Source organism: Carassius gibelio, chromosome A15 (assembly GCF_023724105.1).
Source record: "Carassius gibelio isolate Cgi1373 ecotype wild population from Czech Republic chromosome A15, carGib1.2-hapl.c, whole genome shotgun sequence".
Taxonomy (NCBI): domain Eukaryota; kingdom Metazoa; phylum Chordata; class Actinopteri; order Cypriniformes; family Cyprinidae; genus Carassius; species Carassius gibelio.
In genome coordinates, this window is record NC_068385.1 from 1,818,598 (window position 1) to 1,837,379 (window position 18,782).

At 37.3% G+C, this 18,782-nt stretch overlaps 1 protein-coding gene across 4 annotated transcripts in view; it reads right to left on the bottom strand.

Moving 5' to 3' along the window:
* The window catches only part of LOC128028920 (neurofibromin-like), a 71,357-nt gene that overhangs the window by 45,678 nt on the left and 6,897 nt on the right, over positions 1 to 18,782 (bottom strand). For 3 of the 4 annotated variants that reach the window (XM_052616261.1, XM_052616263.1, XM_052616262.1), the window contains exons 4-33: positions 17,069 to 17,259; positions 16,718 to 16,824; positions 16,418 to 16,485; positions 16,254 to 16,329; positions 15,989 to 16,146; positions 15,638 to 15,811; positions 15,390 to 15,518; positions 15,086 to 15,160; positions 13,914 to 14,045; positions 13,668 to 13,796; positions 13,117 to 13,230; positions 12,962 to 13,041; positions 12,755 to 12,878; positions 12,428 to 12,674; positions 11,445 to 11,518; positions 11,235 to 11,315; positions 10,812 to 11,156; positions 9,986 to 10,125; positions 9,676 to 9,798; positions 8,887 to 8,970; positions 8,663 to 8,779; positions 8,404 to 8,585; positions 8,108 to 8,319; positions 7,438 to 7,599; positions 7,217 to 7,320; positions 6,564 to 6,699; positions 3,804 to 3,866; positions 2,347 to 2,505; positions 612 to 709; positions 129 to 275 (exon numbers count right to left, since the gene is read on the bottom strand). In XM_052616261.1, the coding sequence (XP_052472221.1) occupies positions 129 to 275; positions 612 to 709; positions 2,347 to 2,505; positions 3,804 to 3,866; positions 6,564 to 6,699; positions 7,217 to 7,320; positions 7,438 to 7,599; positions 8,108 to 8,319; positions 8,404 to 8,585; positions 8,663 to 8,779; positions 8,887 to 8,970; positions 9,676 to 9,798; positions 9,986 to 10,125; positions 10,812 to 11,156; positions 11,235 to 11,315; positions 11,445 to 11,518; positions 12,428 to 12,674; positions 12,755 to 12,878; positions 12,962 to 13,041; positions 13,117 to 13,230; positions 13,668 to 13,796; positions 13,914 to 14,045; positions 15,086 to 15,160; positions 15,390 to 15,518; positions 15,638 to 15,811; positions 15,989 to 16,146; positions 16,254 to 16,329; positions 16,418 to 16,485; positions 16,718 to 16,824; positions 17,069 to 17,259 (4,031 nt within the window). Of the gene's footprint in view, positions 1 to 128; positions 276 to 611; positions 710 to 2,346; positions 2,506 to 3,803; positions 3,867 to 6,563; positions 6,700 to 7,216; positions 7,321 to 7,437; positions 7,600 to 8,107; positions 8,320 to 8,403; positions 8,586 to 8,662; positions 8,780 to 8,886; positions 8,971 to 9,675; positions 9,799 to 9,985; positions 10,126 to 10,811; positions 11,316 to 11,444; positions 11,519 to 12,427; positions 12,675 to 12,754; positions 12,879 to 12,961; positions 13,042 to 13,116; positions 13,231 to 13,667; positions 13,797 to 13,913; positions 14,046 to 15,085; positions 15,161 to 15,389; positions 15,519 to 15,637; positions 15,812 to 15,988; positions 16,147 to 16,253; positions 16,330 to 16,417; positions 16,486 to 16,717; positions 16,825 to 17,068; positions 17,260 to 18,782 lie in introns of all 4 variants that reach the window. The other variant, XM_052616260.1, reaches the window with a different exon arrangement.

Genomic DNA, 18,782 nt, shown 5'->3' on the forward strand with positions numbered 1-18,782 from the left:
TTCCATGCACTAAACTCTTTATACTTACCACAGAAAAAAAAATGTATCTCTGAAAAAACACAAGCATACAGACTGTGTATACCTTGCAAATGACTTGACATCCTCTGAATATCTAGATGCTATTTTACCTGTTGCTGGACAGGTATTGGCCGATTCTTTCCTGGTTGTTCCACAGCAGACGGTGCAGGGCGAGCACATTGCCGTCACTGATGAAAGACAGACTGTGGTTCACAGAGTCACTTGGTGGAGAATCAGATGCAATATCCAAGAAGAACCTGCCAAAACAAAAATGAGGCATTTTGAAGCCCAAGGTTCATAAAGTTTCTGAGAAGCAGATTGGTTTAAAACATTGTGTTTCAAGACTCAATAAAAATCACAACTGGAGTTTTATGGCCATTAGGGGCCATATTTTTAACTTTTAAAAACACATATATACTTGCATACCCCAAAAGCATAGCAGAAGTTACAAACATACTCTTAGGTATACTTAGGTTTCTCTTTCAGGTTAAATAATAAAAAATATTTTGATGTGAAGAACATCTGCTACAAATCTCCACTAGAGAGAAACAAATACAATCTAATATACAAGAATAAATCAAATACAAACATACCTTCTGGCAGCATCAAAGTTGCTTTTGACAAAATCATTAAAGGGACGCATATGCTCCTCTTTTGTGAAAAGGACATGATTAGCAATGCTTTGGAGTACCTGAAAAAAAAAAAAAAATTGACATTAAGTGGGGCGTAGGAGGTATAAATATCCATTTCATTGCCAGTTAGTCAACACAGACGATGGAAATGGAAGCAGGGCTCTAGAGTAACTTTCTGCACTGGTTGCATTTGTGCGCCTAAATTTTTTTCAAAAAAGGTGCACCCAAATTTCTGACTGCATGGCATTTAACACCGCAGTTTTACAAGTTCACTTTTTTTTTTTTTTTTTTTTTTTATCACTGTCCAAATAGGCAACATTGACTTGGAGCTTAAATGATTAACTAACAATCTGGTCAACATAAAGTTCTTTATTTGAAGCACAATTCTACAAGAAAGGCTACTTACTGAAAAAGTGTTGGTGCTTAAAGAGCTTCAATAGGCTCTGTCTATTAAATGCCGCTCCATTTAAAAGCAGGTGATGTCGATTTAGCGGTAATCAAGGAACCAGATTTACTGACTAGATGCGCATGATCATATCGTTAGATATATCACCCAGCCCTAGCTGAAAATAAACTTAAAACATCTCAAGATAAATAAAATAAAAAGACCTATGGTGCGGTGCGACCTATGATTTTTGTTTAGTCGCACCATTGAGAAATTAGGTCTCATGTGCGACCAAATTGGTCACACTCTAATGCTATGTTCACACCAAACATGCTTCATTCGTGCGTGTAATTCACTTCATTCGCGCGTGAAATTAACTTCACAACAGACGCGAATTCGCGTCATGGAGAGGGCTTCTGCCAGCTGAGTTCACGCAGCATTTTCAACTGCCATTTTTATTTGGATAATTTTCAAAATATTACTGTTATCATGTCATGACGTAGTTTTACAAGTATTTCAGGCAAGAATGTAGTTGTTTTAAACTCAAATATGCGGTTTATTTATAATGACAGCGTCTATTTAAAAAATGTGTTTCCCCAATCTCGGAGATGAGCTCCATGCGATCAGCGGGAGCTCCGTCATCATGTATCCGCCAAGAGCAGCCTCACCTCGGCTAGATCTTCTGACATTTGCCGCTGGCTCTGATGTCTCTTTAGTGGTTCTAGATAAAATATAATTTGTTTGGGGTAAAATGAAACGTTTCTTATCTTTGGTCTTCATTCAATTTATCTATTCATATGTTTTTTATGTTATGTTTTTTATGTACTTTTTATTCCTGTCTCTATAGAAATATGAACTTTTGTTATATAGCTCCGGTTGACTGCTCACTGACAACATCAGTCGTTCCTCCTTGTTGAATGAGTGGAGAAGGGTTTCCCTGCACAACCGGAGGCTGCAGGAACATACTGTTGAATGAGTGACTCCTAGCAGGCTCCTGATTGGTTAACGCAGCGCGAATTGACGCCAAAGTTAAAATGTTTCAACTCGGGCGGCAGACGCGAATTCGCGTCAAACGCTAAGTGCACAAAAAGCACCATTCGAACTAGACTCGCGAATGAGGCGAATTCGCGTCTTCCGCGCCATGCTTAACGCCCCATTCGTGCCGCGAGACCTCCAGACGCGCGTAAACGTGCCTTTGCATTGACTTAAAATTGAAATCATTTGCTCCAGACGCTCTATTCGCGTTTGGTGTGAACACAGCATTAGAGCCCTGTGGAAGACATGTATAATATCTGAGAACACTCAACTTACCTTAGACATTAGCTTGAGGCCACGCTCGATGCGAGGTGGTGGTTTCTTGTCTAGGATGCCTGCCTCATATGGTGATACAATAGCTGGGTTAATGAAGCGCAAGAACATGGCACTTCCTACTGCACCGATACTGTTCTGAGGAAACCGCTGACTGACCACCTGCACAAAAGGAAGGAGGGAAACAATAGGAAAGATAGTTGAGTGCTAGAAGGATGCAATACAAGCAAATGACAAAAGTCAAATTATTTCTGATATATTGTTGCCATCATGATAATATAACATTACTAACAAATTTAATAAATTTCAATATGTTTAAAATGTAGAAAAGGATATTATGAGGAAAAAAATGATGTGAATGGCAGACGGGAAAAAATTGCTAAATGTGTTTCATGTCAGAAAAAACAGGCTCTACAAGAAAGTAAGCAAACAGAGTCATGGGGCTTGAAACAGTATTTGCACGGAACAAACTAATATGATAGCAAGGATGTAAACTGACACAGTTTATCCGTTATCAACTAAAAATGCAATGTACACACACAGTACTAATAAACATTACCACACTAAAGCACATAATGAAGTCTGTTACTAACCAAAATAAATGCATGTAGAACAGGATGTGACAATGTACAGACACACTAAAAATAATATTGATGGCAATGTGTGGCAACAATTCCAATACTCCAAGAATTGATTTTACACCATTACATATTATCAAGCATGCATATGCACCAATGGTTTCTGAAATTGAAACATGCACAACCATTGTTTGAAGACGCCCCATAAAACACATGAAAAGCCAGAGTAACGCCAACATGTTTATTATATAGCATGTATTTATAGCATGCATTTACTTAAAACCTTCATTGAAAGCTTTCCAAGAAAAAAAAGACTCTTCCAGGAGCCAAAATACAGATTCATAATGTTTTCTAATTTAATCTTGGAAGCATTTCGAGTTTATACACTCTCAGAAGGAAGACCTATTCAGTACCAGGCTCAAGGTCTGCATATTTGACGATACACTGACTTCATGTTAGAATAGACCTTAAACCCACACAAAGAAACAGTCTTCTGCTTTACCGCGAGGCACAGAAAAGCTGAACTGATCCAAACTGCCCGCCACCACTGACCCAGTCCACAACAGTTGAAATCCAAAGCAGTACAATTAATTTGTTTGTTTAGCTGCTCGTTTTCCACACTACATTGTTAAAATTGGAGGTGTCTTCATAAGAAAACCATATATATTGCAAACAACACTGTTAACACACAGGTGTTTCTGAACATGTTCTGGCAAAAAAACAAGCTCCAAAAACATGAAGAAAAAAAAAAAAAAAATAAAATGAACAAATTCATAAAAAAAAACAACAACAGAAAAAACACATGTTGCATATATGGTATGAATAAACCCAAACTAATAATAAATGGCAGCTAAAGAAAAAATAAAGTGCTAAAACACTTACGGATTTTTTGTTTTCCTTTTTTTCTTTAACAGTGGCTTTATTCAGAAGGGAGTGGCAAGTAGCCTACAGGGCAGAGATGAGCACAGAGAGGTCACAGCAGCTACACAACTGCACTCAGCACAGCCACAGTGCATACAAACACAATGAAGGAGCAGACAACACAACCACTGCCTTCCTAAGAGCTGATCTACGAACAATTTCATTCATGTTTACTTCAGTGATTAAGAAACACCGTCTTGAAGCTCTCCAAGCAAAAGCAGGAAAGATGTTACAGTGGAGAAGACAGAAGAGAGAGAGCTCTCGGCCCAAGCAAACAAAGTGTGAAAATATTAAGTGTGTAAAGATAAAAGCAATAAGTTAACGCTAAGAAAGCTGCAGGAAATTAAAGACCAGAATATGCGCGTTGCTTGCATCAGTATGAAAGTGGACCATGCAGAAGACAGAAGGTAGTGTGTAGTAGGGTTGTGCCGATAGACGATAGAATCGTGTATCGACGATAGTCACAGATATTGACATAAGCAGATTTCTCTGTCAATAGTCAAGACGATATTATGCTAATTCTCCTATTAATTTTTTAGATTATAATAAAAATAGCTATTATTGTTTTTATTAGGTGGCCTATTTAATTCAGCTATCAAACTGCCCAGCTATTTCACTTCAGCACCGCATTTCACACACACACACACACACACACACACACACAATAGAGGATTGGAGCTTGTAGTCGATGAAGTTGTAACGCTTTGACTCTGATAAATCCATGAAATGAAAGAGATCGAAAATTAGGAGTTGGTGTCCCACACATTTAATGAATTTTCACCGTTGACTGATTTAGCAGAACATTTAGTCTGATAACTTCCGTGAGCAGATGCGGCAGATTTGTCACAGAACGCGATATGACAGTTGCGTCTGACTATATATAAACTAGCTGTTTTAAATACAGTATTTTTTATTTAACGTTAGTTAAATCAGTCAGTATGTTTTAAAGTATATTTTTTGATTATCGGTGAGCCCATAGGCTCTCTCTTGCGCACCTGCATGGTTTAAAACACCAAATAGTTATGCTATGACAAGAACAAAGAGTCTCTCTCTTGCTCCGCCCATGCAAGATAATATCGTGTATTGTTGATCTCACAGACTGACGATATGATGATTTGAAAAATGACCATATCCCCCCAACACTAGTGTGTAGCAGGATTGATGGTCATAAATTTTTTTCCAGTCTGTTTTCCCAGAAAGGAAAGACTATGTTTAAATGTATCTACTAAACAGAAAATTGAGCAATGACTTCAAAGCTATCTATATGCAACAAAACTATCTTTTCCCAGTTTTATGGTATTTAATAAGCCGAACATCACAACCTGATTGATTACAAAACTATACAGCAAATCAAGGGCAGGCTCTAAGATGGTTTAGATCCTACCTGTCTGATCAATACCATTTTGTTTATTTAAATGGGGAGTCATCTCATTTATCACCAGTAAAATATGGTGTGCCACAAGGATCTGTCCTAGATCCTCTTCTATTTTCAATATACATGTTGCCCCTTGGTAATATTATTAGAAAATACGGGATACGTTTCCACTGTTATGCTGATGATACTCAACTATATATGTCAACAAGACCAGATTAAACTTCTAAATTATCCAAGATAACAGTGTGTGTTAAAAATGTAAAAGATTGGATGACCAATCATTTTCTCCTATTAGTCACCAATTATACCACAGTCACCACTTATAAACTACGACTAAATATTGTAGAAACTTAATTTTCTGTAAAGTTGCTTTGCAATGATTTGTATAGTAAAAAACGCTATACAAAAAAATTTACTTGAACCCGATCCTTGTGATTACAAACAAGACAAGAAAAGCCATGAAAGGAAACAACAAGAAAACAAAACTACATGTAATTAAGAAAGAAGAACATAAAAGGTGTTTTGTCATTCAAAGCTTCCTTTTCTATTCATAAAAAACTTTATGTATCGCTGTCCACAAGATGGTGCCCTTGACACAGTGCAGTCACATCAGAGACGTTAGAAAAACTGTCAAACTTTCAAATGAGAACTTGGTAATTTTGTTTCACTAAAAAAGATACACCACCAACTACATTAACAGACCCTTCAATTTCTTTCAATTCGAGTCATAATGGAAAGGAACAAAATAAATAGTTTTTGTAAACTCAGGTGGAAGTGATTTTAACTGTGGGCTCAATACACTGTGTTAACATTATATAAATATACCAAACCCCATGTGTGAGATAGATATATATATAGTTTATAGCAGCTAGGAAAATAGAGATTTGTACCTGCTCAAAACGTATTTACTTCCTTTATACAGCTTCAATCACTATCAAAATATGTTTCATGACCAAACTGAATCTGTACGTCTGATTCAGCAGATCTTCTTTGCCATTTGTCATCATTTTCTAATACATTACACTTTAATGGGGATAATGGAAGTATGCAGGATTCCCATTCAAACAATAAATTTTAAAAATATAACATATAATAACCTTTTGAATGTATATGAAGTGTGCATCTAAAGGAAACGGAGGCATTTAAACTGTCTGATATATTTGTACACAGACAGATAGAGGTGAGCAGTGGCGTGAGAGAGGATAAGAGCAGGTTCTCATGTTAGAAGTGACTGGAAGACTGATCAGTGGATGCTCAAGCAAGAAAGACAGCCTCAGTGCAGTCATTCAGAGGATGCAGTAACACGAGTAAAAAAACAGCAGACTGGCATTAGGCAGCAAACGTACCTGATAGAGACAGTGGCACACACTGCGCAGCTGTGGAGGAAACTCTGTTGAAGAGTTGATGATGGCCAGGAAGAAGCGGTCTGTGATCTGCAGCAGGTTCTTCTGGTTCTCCTCCAGGTTCTCTGCTGGTTCGAGCCTATAGAGGAGATGAGACATTTAACATTTCAGCAGAATGACAGTGAGAGAAACCAATTTGTACTTTGAAAATGGAAAACTTTTTTAAATGGGTCATCGGACACAACCACCATACAATGATAAAAATCCATTCTTTCCTTTTTTTTTTTTATCCCCCCATAAATGAAAATGTTTCAATTATAAAGCCATTTTGCACTTCCCACTACCGCTGACAGACTGTCCCATATTAGCATATTTCCACGCTCAGCCAGTTGTACGCTGTCCGTCATTTTCTCAGCTCGAGCAGGTGTAGCAACAATGTCTCATAAGAAATGCAGAGCTGTTAAAAAGTGTGTTGTTTTACACGACCATTGAGAAATTTTAACCAAAGTATGTTGCAGACATTTCATGATGACCCTAAAGAGTCATACCAACTTGTGGAACAGGGGCATCCGATTTCCCCTTCAAAGGAGAAGTAAAAGCTAGACCTGACTAAACAGTGTTAGCAATGTGAGTTTAACTAGTTTAACTAAACTTGCCTGGTAGGGTCTACTTCAAAACTGATTTGCTGCCACTCTGGCGTGGTGATGATTCCTCTCAACAGCGGCTCCAGAAGCTTCTGCAGATATGCAGCTCCATAAACCTGCAAACACATAGTCAGATCTAAAGTACACATACACTGCCATTCAAAAGTTTGGTGTCAGATTTGGTATCATAAACTTAGAACTAATGTGCTATTACTAGCATACTTTCATGTTACCTTAAAGCAAAAGGTCATAATCTTGCTGGCTAGGCTGTTTCCTCTGAAGAGGGTTTGCATAGAGTCAGCCAGCTCTACCTCTTTTGAGAACATGTTCCATAGAAGCTGATACAGCAGATGACGGGAGTCGAACAATGTCACCAACACCCTGGCCAGCTCATCCTGAAAACCATCAGAACAAGGAGCACAACAGCTCTCAAATGACCAACAATTCATTCAATGCCTCATTCTCGGAGTTATAAAGATGAATTATTAATCGATTAGACCCCACTGATTTCCACTGTTTGTACCCAGAAATAAAAATGATCTCATGGTCCACAGACGAAAGTCATACAGTTTTGGAAAAACACGAGTTTGATTAAATTATGACAAAATTAGAATTTTTGGGTTAACTATACCTTTAAGGCCCATTCATAATGCCATAAAAAAATTATAACTTTATTTTCAGCATCAAAAACAATCCTCATAAAATTTTCATTATTGTGTGAAAAATATTTTAAAATTAATTTTTTTTAGCTTCTACGTCTAGCTGTTAAAAATAAAATTCTCAATATGAACGAGTTTGCGTTAAACCTTTTCAGGCATATTTTCAAACAGACAATAGCTCTATTTAATTGTTCTTATTTTGTCGAACTTTAACGAAACTGTTAAAATTCTTAATATCCCTCACCCATTGAGAGCAGGGGACCACATTGGCCAGTGCCATGGCTATGGGCAGCTCGCCCTGGTCTCCCATCATGGTGACCAGCTCGACGAGTCTCTCAAAGCGGTCTGCAAGCACCGTCTCCGCGAGCGTGTCGAACTCCGTCCCTTGCTGAAGGATCTTAGTGAGCACCTCCATGAACGTAGCTCGCGTCTGCAGGTCTTTATGGTACCCCAGACCTATTCAAAGACATCAGAATCACATACTTCAGTCAAATCGGCTTAAGTACTATAAGAATCCATGACAATGTCAGTGTTTCTCACCGATGGAGTGCATGAGGCCGCTGTCCACATTAGCGTTGAGCAGATTAGACATGGCCAGCACAGTACAGTGCCGCAGAGACGCCAGTCGTCTGGACATCCCACGTTTCCGGCCTGCCACCTGCTGGCCGTCTTCCTCGACCTCGCTGCAGTCATTCAGCAGGTTCATGAACAGCGTAAAGTATCTAAAGGAGGAAGAGAAGAGATTACGGGATGAAAACAGACATTGAAAGACAAAACGGGGTTGGTCTGAGGGTCCTACTTCAGGAAGAGCTGAGACTTGGCCTCCATCAGCTCAACGCCATCACCCTCCTCAGGCTGCAGGGGAAGACCAGCCAACAGAGACACTACTGCCTCCATACTCGCCTGGTCCAGATCCCTGCAGGACACGTTCACAAAAACACAGCATGAGAAAAGATAAGAATAGCTGTCAGGCTTTAAGCCACTAAACATATTATGAATGGCACGAAACTGCAAAGACAATACCGGGTCAGACATTTGACGTCGTCGTCTGCTGCTTGATTAGAGATTCCCATCACCCAGTCTGTGAGGTACTCCACCATTTTATTTCTAAAAAAAAAAAGCAACAAATTCTGATATCTCATAACCTGACAGTTCAAAAAACACAAAAACAAACAAACAAAAATCTACTTTTTTCAATGCAAAAAAATAAATAAAAAAAGATTATGATCAGTATGCGTCTATAACATTGTGTGAGTGCTGTTAAGATTAGCTGCACAAACATTTTCAACACCGAGGAATAAATGCAATTCTTTTGAATTTTCAAATAATCCTGAAATACACAGACATATATACACATACACACACACACACACACAAACATATACACATATATATACATATATATATATACATATATATATATATATATATATATATATATATATATATATATATATATATATATATATATATACATATATATACATATATATATATACATATATATATATACATATATACATATATATATATATATATATATATATATATATATATATATATATATATATATATATATATATATATATATAAAACACTGAACACTGGAGTAATGATGCAGAAAATTCAGCTTTGCAATCACAAAAATTAATTACATTTTAAAATATATCCAAAAAGAATTTTAATTCAAACTGTAATAATATTTCACAATATTAATGGTTTTATTGTATTTATAATCAAATAAATGCAGCCTTGGTGAACATAAGCGACTTCTTTTAAATTTTTTAAAAAATGTTTTTTGTTTAAGTTTACCTGAATTTCATCTCTTGGCAGAACGAGAGGTCATCCCTGCGTTCCATCATCACCTCCACAAGCTGGCACAGCTTAGTTTTGATCTGAATGGCATGGACAACGTTCCCTAAAATACGCACATACCTGAGGATGACAGAAGAAGGAAACAGAAAGAAAGAGGGATCATTAAGAAAAAGCCTTTAATGGAAAAATATATTTCTTAAAGCTCTTTTCATTAAAATGCCAACCATCCGTGCAAATCCAGTGTTTATATCAACATTTTTCTAAAAAAAAAAAAAAAGAAAAGATTAAGTGTAAATGAAAGTCTCACCTAACTAGATTGAGCATCATGGTCTCAATGCTGGCTTGACCGAGGTGCTCTGAGCTTCCTTCAGTGTGACTGTCAAGCAGGTTCTTCATGATGGCGATGGTCTGCTCTACAAACAGTGTGTTCGTGTCTGTAATGGGAACCTGAAGAAGAAAATGAGACAAGGTTTTAGAACAAAGACACCGGCACAGAATGTGGCAGAAGCTTATGTAGAATGTGATGTGATGCTGATAATATGATATAAAATGAAAAGTTACATAGTGTTGCTTTAAAAGGAGTGCATTGTCTGGATTGATCCGACAACGTTGGTATTCTGCCACCTTGTGTCCAAAACTATACATGACAACTATTTAGTGAAGAAATTTAATTGGTTGATAAGTTGAGTAATTTGTTATATTTGTTGCCAGTATTTTAAAATAGAAAATGAAGCATAAATTTATGAGGGTTTTTGCATTGTGGCTTTTTCATGACAATTAGAGATATTGTTGTACTCATTTAAATATTTTTAATAAATATGATCAAATATTTAAATATACATAATAATAAACACACATATCTACAAAGATAAAAAAAGCAATCTGCAAAAATAATTAATGCTTCAAAATAAATGTTATTATATAATGATATTTAATTACACAAGAATTTTACTTCTATTTTATTTATAATAAAACATTTGCTTTTTATTTAAGTGCAATATTAAGCATATGAGCTTCATGCTCTGAATGTGTCAAATTACACCTCAACAATTCTGAAATAAAAAATAGAAAGTGCACTACTTCGAACATAATATCTCATTCTACAGCTGCATGTCATGACTAGCATCTCTTACCGGACCCTGGGTCTCAAAAAAACGTCCAATGCTGTTGCGTAGCTTGGTGAAGAGCATGGAGTAGAGAGCTGGACTGAGCTCCAGTCCCACAAGGTCTTTGACGTTGGTGCGAATCTGCACGCCAACCTTTTCATGTGTACAGACCATGAGACCCAGCAGACGGTCCAGAAACCTGTTGAGTGACGTCTCGCTGTTGACCTCACAAGAGCCCATAGAGATCATGGAGCCCTTGCGTTCGGTTAAGGGGCCCATAGGAGGGCTGTAGGTTCCTAGGCTAGGGGTGCTGCGCTGCTGGAGACAGACCCCTCCCAGAGCGCACAAGAAACCGGTCATGTTGATCCACTCCTGAGGACAGAGACAAAATAGCTGGTAAAGGGGAGAAAAAAGTGATATCCCTGACTGATCAGTGTTCTTTTTAACTACCTTTCCATCTTCCACTTTTTTCGGGTGGTTGAGTATCTGTTTAGTAGCTTGCTCCCATTTTGCATATGTGTCTTCCCATGCCTAAGATGAAAAAAAACATAAAAACTAAATTAAAAGATACTGCAAAAGATCTCAACTGGCAATTAATAACTGAAAAAAAAAACATATTACATCTGAAATTAACATGAACTGACACAATGAAATCCTGACCTCTAAATTTCCAGCTGTAGGGTGTTTTATCCTCCTTAACAGCGCCATCACTCTCTTCTGAAGTGTGTTGCGGCCTGAACACACAAACGGACATAAAGGCCCGGTTTCACAAACAGGGCTTAGACTAAACCAGGATAAAGCCATATTTCAATAAGGACATTAAAGTCATTTTCATTAATATGCCTTGGAAAAAAACAGTACTTGTGTGCATCTTGAGACAAAACAAAGGCACTGATATATTTCAAGATCAGTCAGTGCAGGTTTCGTACAGTAAAACAGCTCAGATTTACACTTTAGTCTGGGACTAGGCTTAAGCCTCATCTGTGAAACCAGGGGATAGTGTTTTAATTTGCAATGAGATGAAAAAAAAAAACTTACTGGCACTAAATCATAATATTAATTAGAAATATGATTATCAGTATCAAATGCCCTATTTATGGCAAAATATAAATCTATATATATTTTTATAACTATCTATCTACCTATCTATCTATCTATACACACACACACACACATATTCATGACCAAAAATAACAAATGTATAAATTTATTTACTTAGCCACATTGATATTAACTGATTTACAAAAATATTACAGCATTAGTAATTAAATGAATAATGAATAAATGAAATAAAATTTCATTTAAATGAATAAATTGTATATTTAAAAAAAAAACTTATTTAGCTACATCAATATCAAATGCTGTGATAAACAAACAAATAAAATATGATTAAACATCTCACAGCATTACAATAACTATACAAGATTTTTTTCTGAGTAGCATTTGAAAAAAAAAAAAAAGAGGAGGAGAAATTAATATTACTGGTTTATGGCCATACAGAGCATTTTAGTCAGAGACAAATTATCTACCAAATCAGATATATTTTATCTGTGCCACGCTCTCAAGTGGGCGTTTTCAGCTGCCTAAAAACGTTTTGTTGGACACAGGGCCTTAAGCTTAAATCTGTCAGTCTAATCACAAACCTGTAGCCATCATATTGCTGACAGAGGCCAGCTCCATAAAGGTGTTGTAGTTGGGCAGGACCGTGTGCACAGGCAGCTCGTCCACACAGCAGCGGATGTCCGCCTCCTCGCAGAGATGCCGGAAACAGGACATGGCCACCAGCACAGCCTCTGCGTCAGGGCTCCACAGGAAGGTGTAGAGACACACCTCCAGCTTGGTCTGAGCCTGTCTGCTGATAGGGATGAGACTGCCCTGTGTGGCACACTCCTGCACACCAATGAGACATGATTTCAGGATGAATTCATGATCCGTTTAGATGTTCATGTTGAGACAGAATATGTTTTTACCTTGTTCTTTAGGAGAAACCTGTTTCTACATATGAGAATCTCTCTGAGCCACTTCAGGATCTCTGTACTGTTGATCATCTGATGTCCAATCAGCTTCTTGCAGATCAGAAATAAGACCTGGGAGCTGAGAGGGGAGAAAGGAGAATATAATCAGATAATCTTTCCACTTGCCTATTTAACAACCTCACCCAATCTATTTATGCCCACCTGATGTCCCAGAAGGTCTCAATGGGTGCATCAGGGTTCCACAGCTCAATAGTTTCTGGCTGATGTAACACCAACAGTGCCTGGGTGAGAATACAAGAATGAGTAAAGGGGTTAACACCACCAAATGAGAGGTTCAGAGAAACAAACAGTCTTACCTCCATGGCTTCCTGTGAAAGCTCAGTACTGTGGTTGAGAGGAACCAGCTGGACCAGACCTTTGATGAGCTCAGCTGTGCTGTTCTGGATCTCTTGACCGGGTTTCCCTGGGTTCTGGTGGAGAGAAAAATGTTACTTTGATCAGAATCATCCTTGAACTCTATTGTCTATTGGTAAGCTTAGCTGTTTAGACAGACCATTGTAGGTCAAATCATAGTTCATATCAAATCACGTTAAGAAAAGACTGTGAAAAAGAACCACTCTGTTTCAGTAAAATAAAAAAAATAAAAAGAAATCCTAATCTGGATAATCCAGGATTTGAGACAGTCAGAAAACACAAACACTGTTGGATTAGAGCATTTTTTTCAGAATTAAAGGAGCAAGACGTCAAAGGTGACAGGTTCAACTTTTCTGACATTAAAATACTTTTTCCAGCCCTAGCCTAATACGCAGAGACAACTCTAACTTACAAATAACTATACAAAAGGTAACATCATCATTTTAACAGAAGCTAAATGACTATTTCATACATATTACCACCAAAAACTCACATGCAGCATTAATTTGGGGTCAGCGTGGATGAGTTTGACCAGGGCCAGCAGCAGAGAACGCGAGTCAAGGTCAGTGGACTTCTCCTTGAACTTTAAACTAGTCGTCATTTTCTCTTTGAATGTCAGACTCTGCAAAAAAAAAATGTAAATAATGAAATTTACAACAAAAAAGACCACTGCTTTTCTATACATCATAACCTGTATGGATGATTATATGTCAATGTATAGCATTAGTGTGTGTCTCACTGATGTCATCCTAAGAGGTGGATGGGCACCAAGACTCTGAACCACTCGACCCAATGTGTCAGCAAACATGGTGCGCAGTTCTCCTGAGTAGCAGTAGATGGCGTCAATCTTCGGCCACCAGTCCAGGTGTGACTAGCAAGAACATGAACGTGAAATATTAAAGTCTGTGTACAGCAATATTAAATATGTGTTCTGAGTTCGTTGCACCACAGAATAATGAGTTATTAACAACCCACCCAAATTTGAATGATAAAAAAAAAGCCAAGTAAATAGGTTATCAAAAAAACCTTGAAAAAATAAGCAGTAGTATATGTTTTCAAATGCTGGGGGCGTGTCCGCTGTCGGTGCTGAAACCACGCCCACTCGAAGGAAAGCTGCCGCCTCTCTCAACTGTCATATATCACTACAACCTAGCAGCTTAATTGAATTGACACAGGCGTGCATGCAATTACGTGATGAAGGCATAGCTTGCAAACGGTAATGACAGTAACTCGCAATTGAGCGAACGAACCACCAATGTTAATGTGCTCTAGTTGTTATAGTGTTAGGAGAATCGGGAGTCATTCCAAACATGATTTCAGGCCCGCCCAAAAAATCCTGAACACAGAAATGGTGAAAAACTGTTTCACGGTTTAACTCCATAATTCAGAACACAGTTCACACTTTTTGTAACATGTTTTCAGCAATACTTTTCTGACATTCATAAAGTGTTTAAAAAACAATTCTCTGAATTGCCTTTACAAAAGACTTCAATAAGCTATAAAGTGCAAAATTAGTGCACTTCTATAGCAACACTGGCAGTGGTTTCATTGTTGGAAGTTGCAAGAAGGCATTCTTTCTGATGGATCCACTAACATTATTGGTGGGCTATGTAAATGGCTATTAAAAAAAAAGATCTAAAGATCTAATCACATTTGACATGAATTGCTGGTAGAAAATAATTATGCATGTCTGTATATAAATAACAGAATCACAAAATGCATTTTATCATGAACAACCATCAAAACTCAAGCAGAATGCTGACACAATGCTGAGATAATTTAATTGCATCAACGGTCTTTCAATTATTTAAAGTTGCTTTTCATTTGCATAATGTTTAAAAAATGTAATTATTTGCATAATATTTATATAATTTTGCATTGCGTGAATGTCCATACAGAGATCATACTTACATTGGTGATAATTTTGTGCAGGGAGTTGACCAGGACAAAATGGAAGGTAGGAGGGGAAGTCGAGGCCAGGCATACCTAGCAAAGAAATCAATTTATTAAAATAAAAATAATATTATGGGCAATATTATGTGGCAATTATGGTTATGGCAATGATTTTAAATTTGTCCTGAAATGAATGTTGACTAGCTCAGTATGCTGTGATAGTAATAATATTAAATCTTTAGTGAATGACTGTCTATTATTTGCTATAATGTTGTATAATGTTGCAAAATGCTTGACACTAAGATGTAATAAACAAGCTTGCTTTAAAATGCTGGTTGTTACGAGGGCTGACGCGATAACATGACACAAAGCAGTCGATCATCAAATCCACATCGGCGCTCTGGCAGCCTGCACCCCTTGAGAATGGCTTAGTAGGGTTAAACAGAAGACCCTGGGAGAGAAGAGAGAGCAAAGTTACACAAAACTAGAAACACAAGAATAGATGTTCTTCATTCCCTTCAGACATGTATTGCTCTGTAACTGTTTACACAAACTAATGGTCCTCCTCACCTTAAGGTCCATGACGATGGACTGAACTAGGAGGAAGATGACAGAATTGTCCTCCCAGTTGATGTAAGTGCATGCTTTGCAGAGTTTGACGCATGCGACCGCCGCACTCTCTGTCAACTGTCTGCTGCTGCTGTGTTGTCCCAGAGCCTTCCGTAGACTGTCCACAAATGACTTCTGTTGAAGACAAAAAAAAAATCTGCTAGGTTTGTCTCCAAAAACATTTGTATGCACAAAAGATATGTCTGCGATTGGTTCCAATGCTCAACTTCAACATAAAAGACTTTGGAAACAGCAAGAGGAGTAAATAAAAGATGCAGGAATAGAAGTCTAATTCACTGTGTGACCACTGACCTTGTTAGCTTTCTCCTCCCCCCCTACTTCTTTGGTGATGCTCTGAGTGATCTCTGGACAGAGGATGAGGAGGATGATCTGTAGCGGCCACACAGCAGCCTTTCTTTTTGCACTCTCTGCAAAACTGTCCACCAGGTCGAACAGTTTTTCTGCACAGTCTGTATACACAGAAACACACAGTTTAATCTTTACACATGTAAACTTGGACTTCATCAAGCAATCTAATAAACAAGTCAATCTGGATATGAGTTATGGTGTCACTAACCAGCCATATCAGCCTGGGGTCTCTGATAGAGCATAGTGAACTCATCAGGGTAGTGTTCAACCCAGTTCCAGAATGCCTGACACAAACATATTGACTATAATTTCCTTCAATCTATAATTTCCTTTTTTTTAATTAATCTATTATACTGTTTACAAAGTACATACCTTTTCCAAACTGCTGATTACTGCAAGTTGAGCCGGCTTTTTCAAAGATTTGAATTTTAGTACTGTTTCTGAAGGGAATATACAGGAAGTTATCAAACAGTTTAAGACCATATATTTATTTAAATACAATTATTATGAATTATTTACACATTTGTGGTTTAATACTTGCACTGTGCCATATTTTGATTGTGATTTTAACCGTGCAGCTTTAGAGTTTAGAATACCCATAAAATTCATCATCAACAATAAATTTTAAGAATACTGATGCAATAAAAACGTATAAAATAGAGCATGCTTTACCTTGTAGGAGCCTCTTTAACTTGGAGCAGTCTACATTGATATACTGGATGAGCTCAATGTCATGGACATCCACTGTGTCCTCTGTACAAACTGTGAGCTCTTGCAACCTATGAAGAGACATTGGTACATTAAAGTTAATAATTTGTAAAGCATTTAACTGTTCAATTTGTAGTCAAGCAAGTAAAACAGTCTAGCATTTACACAAATATAACACTATTTACAATAGGCTTATAATGTGTAAAATAAGTGATTTTTATTAGTTACTATGGGGTTATTTTGGGGGCTGTTTCACACAATGAAAGAGGTCCTAGAACAAAGCCATGTGGAACCCCCAGCGTGTTAGAAAGGTACCTGGTGGAGATACGACTGAAGACGGCATTGAAGTTGTTGCAGCTGAGAGAGAAAAGCACGGCAGAGGCAGAACTGCGCAGCTGAGCAGCGTGATGCTGGCCCTCACGGTACGAGTGCAGGAAGTGGCAGATTTCAGGGAGCAACTGTTTTACCAACATGGCCTCATCCAGCCTTAGGCAGTCCTTGGGTTGCTGGTGATGCACACAAATATACAGTATACTTTATTATTTCTATTCTCTTTTTTTATGTGTGGTGCACCATACTGTGTTTGTAACATTTAATAACATCTACTGTGTTGCAAGCTGAAGAACAAAAAAACTACAGCAAGTAAACAGCGCTTCAGGATCAGCATCATGCAGGAAAGGGGGAAGAGAACAGAAATTAAATCCAATGACAGAGCAGTGAACAAACACATTAGCGGATCAATATACTGCACACATACTGGGTCAAAGTAAAAGCCCTAAATGTGTAACAATGGTAGAGAGGAAATCAGATACTAAAACTCATGACAGCCAAAACTAGTCAAAGAATACAGTGTTTAGTTGTCTTGAAGGTCCTTGACTTTCAGTGAACAAATTAAATCCCGAACAGCATGGAAAAAAATCTAAATGACATAAAAATAATTTAGCAAAAACAAAAAATGACAGTGAACAGCTGTGTAAAATCTGGGCAAGCAAAAATTAAGAATCTATAAAGGAAAATCCAGATAATCTCAAGACGAGGAAACACCTGCAAATGTAATAATCTCCTGACAGGACCAGTTCAGTGCCTTCTATCTGGGAGCATAAGCTAAAGATTTAATTGTTTTACCAGGGCTCTGTGTCTAAGACTTCATGAGTACACGAGTTCATGAGCAATCAAAAAACATTTCTGCACAGTATCTGCTTTTTGAGACCAGAAAAATATCTCTGTCCCTATGATGTTCCTATAAAGTAATTCAAACTCGTATTAATAATTAGCTATCAAACTGAAATTACTAGTCATTTCACACTACTGTTCAAAGGTTTAGGGTCAGTAAGATTTTTCATGCTTTTCAAAGAAGTTGCCTATGCTCACCCAGGCTGCATTTGTTTTATATTTTAATATCGTTAAATATTATTATTGTTTAAAATAATTGTTTTCTATTTATTTAAATAGAGTTTTAATATATTTTATTTTTGTGCAAAGTTGAATTTTCAGCAGTCATTACTCCAGTCTTCAGTGTTTTTTTTCAGGATTCTTTAATTAACAAAAAGTTCAATAGAACAACATTTACTTGAAATAGGAATCTTTTGTAACATTAAAAATGCAGATTATGTGACTTTTTAATTTTTACTGATCCCAAACCTTTGAATGGTAGTTACCATATACCGTATTTTTCGGATTATAAGTTGCACCTGAGTATAAGTCGCATCAGTCTAAACATATGTCATGATGAGGAAATAAATATATATAAGTCACACTGGACTATAAGTCGCATTTATTTAGAACCAAGAACCAAGAGAAAACATTACCGTCTATAGCCGTGCGAGGGCGCTCTATGCTGCTCAGTGTAGACTACAGGAGCACTGAGCAGCATAGAGCGCCCTCTCGCGGCTGTAGACGGTAATGTTTTCTCTTGGTTCATGTCAAATTAATTTTGATAAATAAGTCGCACCTGACTATAAGTCGCAGGACCAGCCAAACTATGAAAAAAAGTGTGACTTATAGTCCGGAAAATATGGTATACCATTTC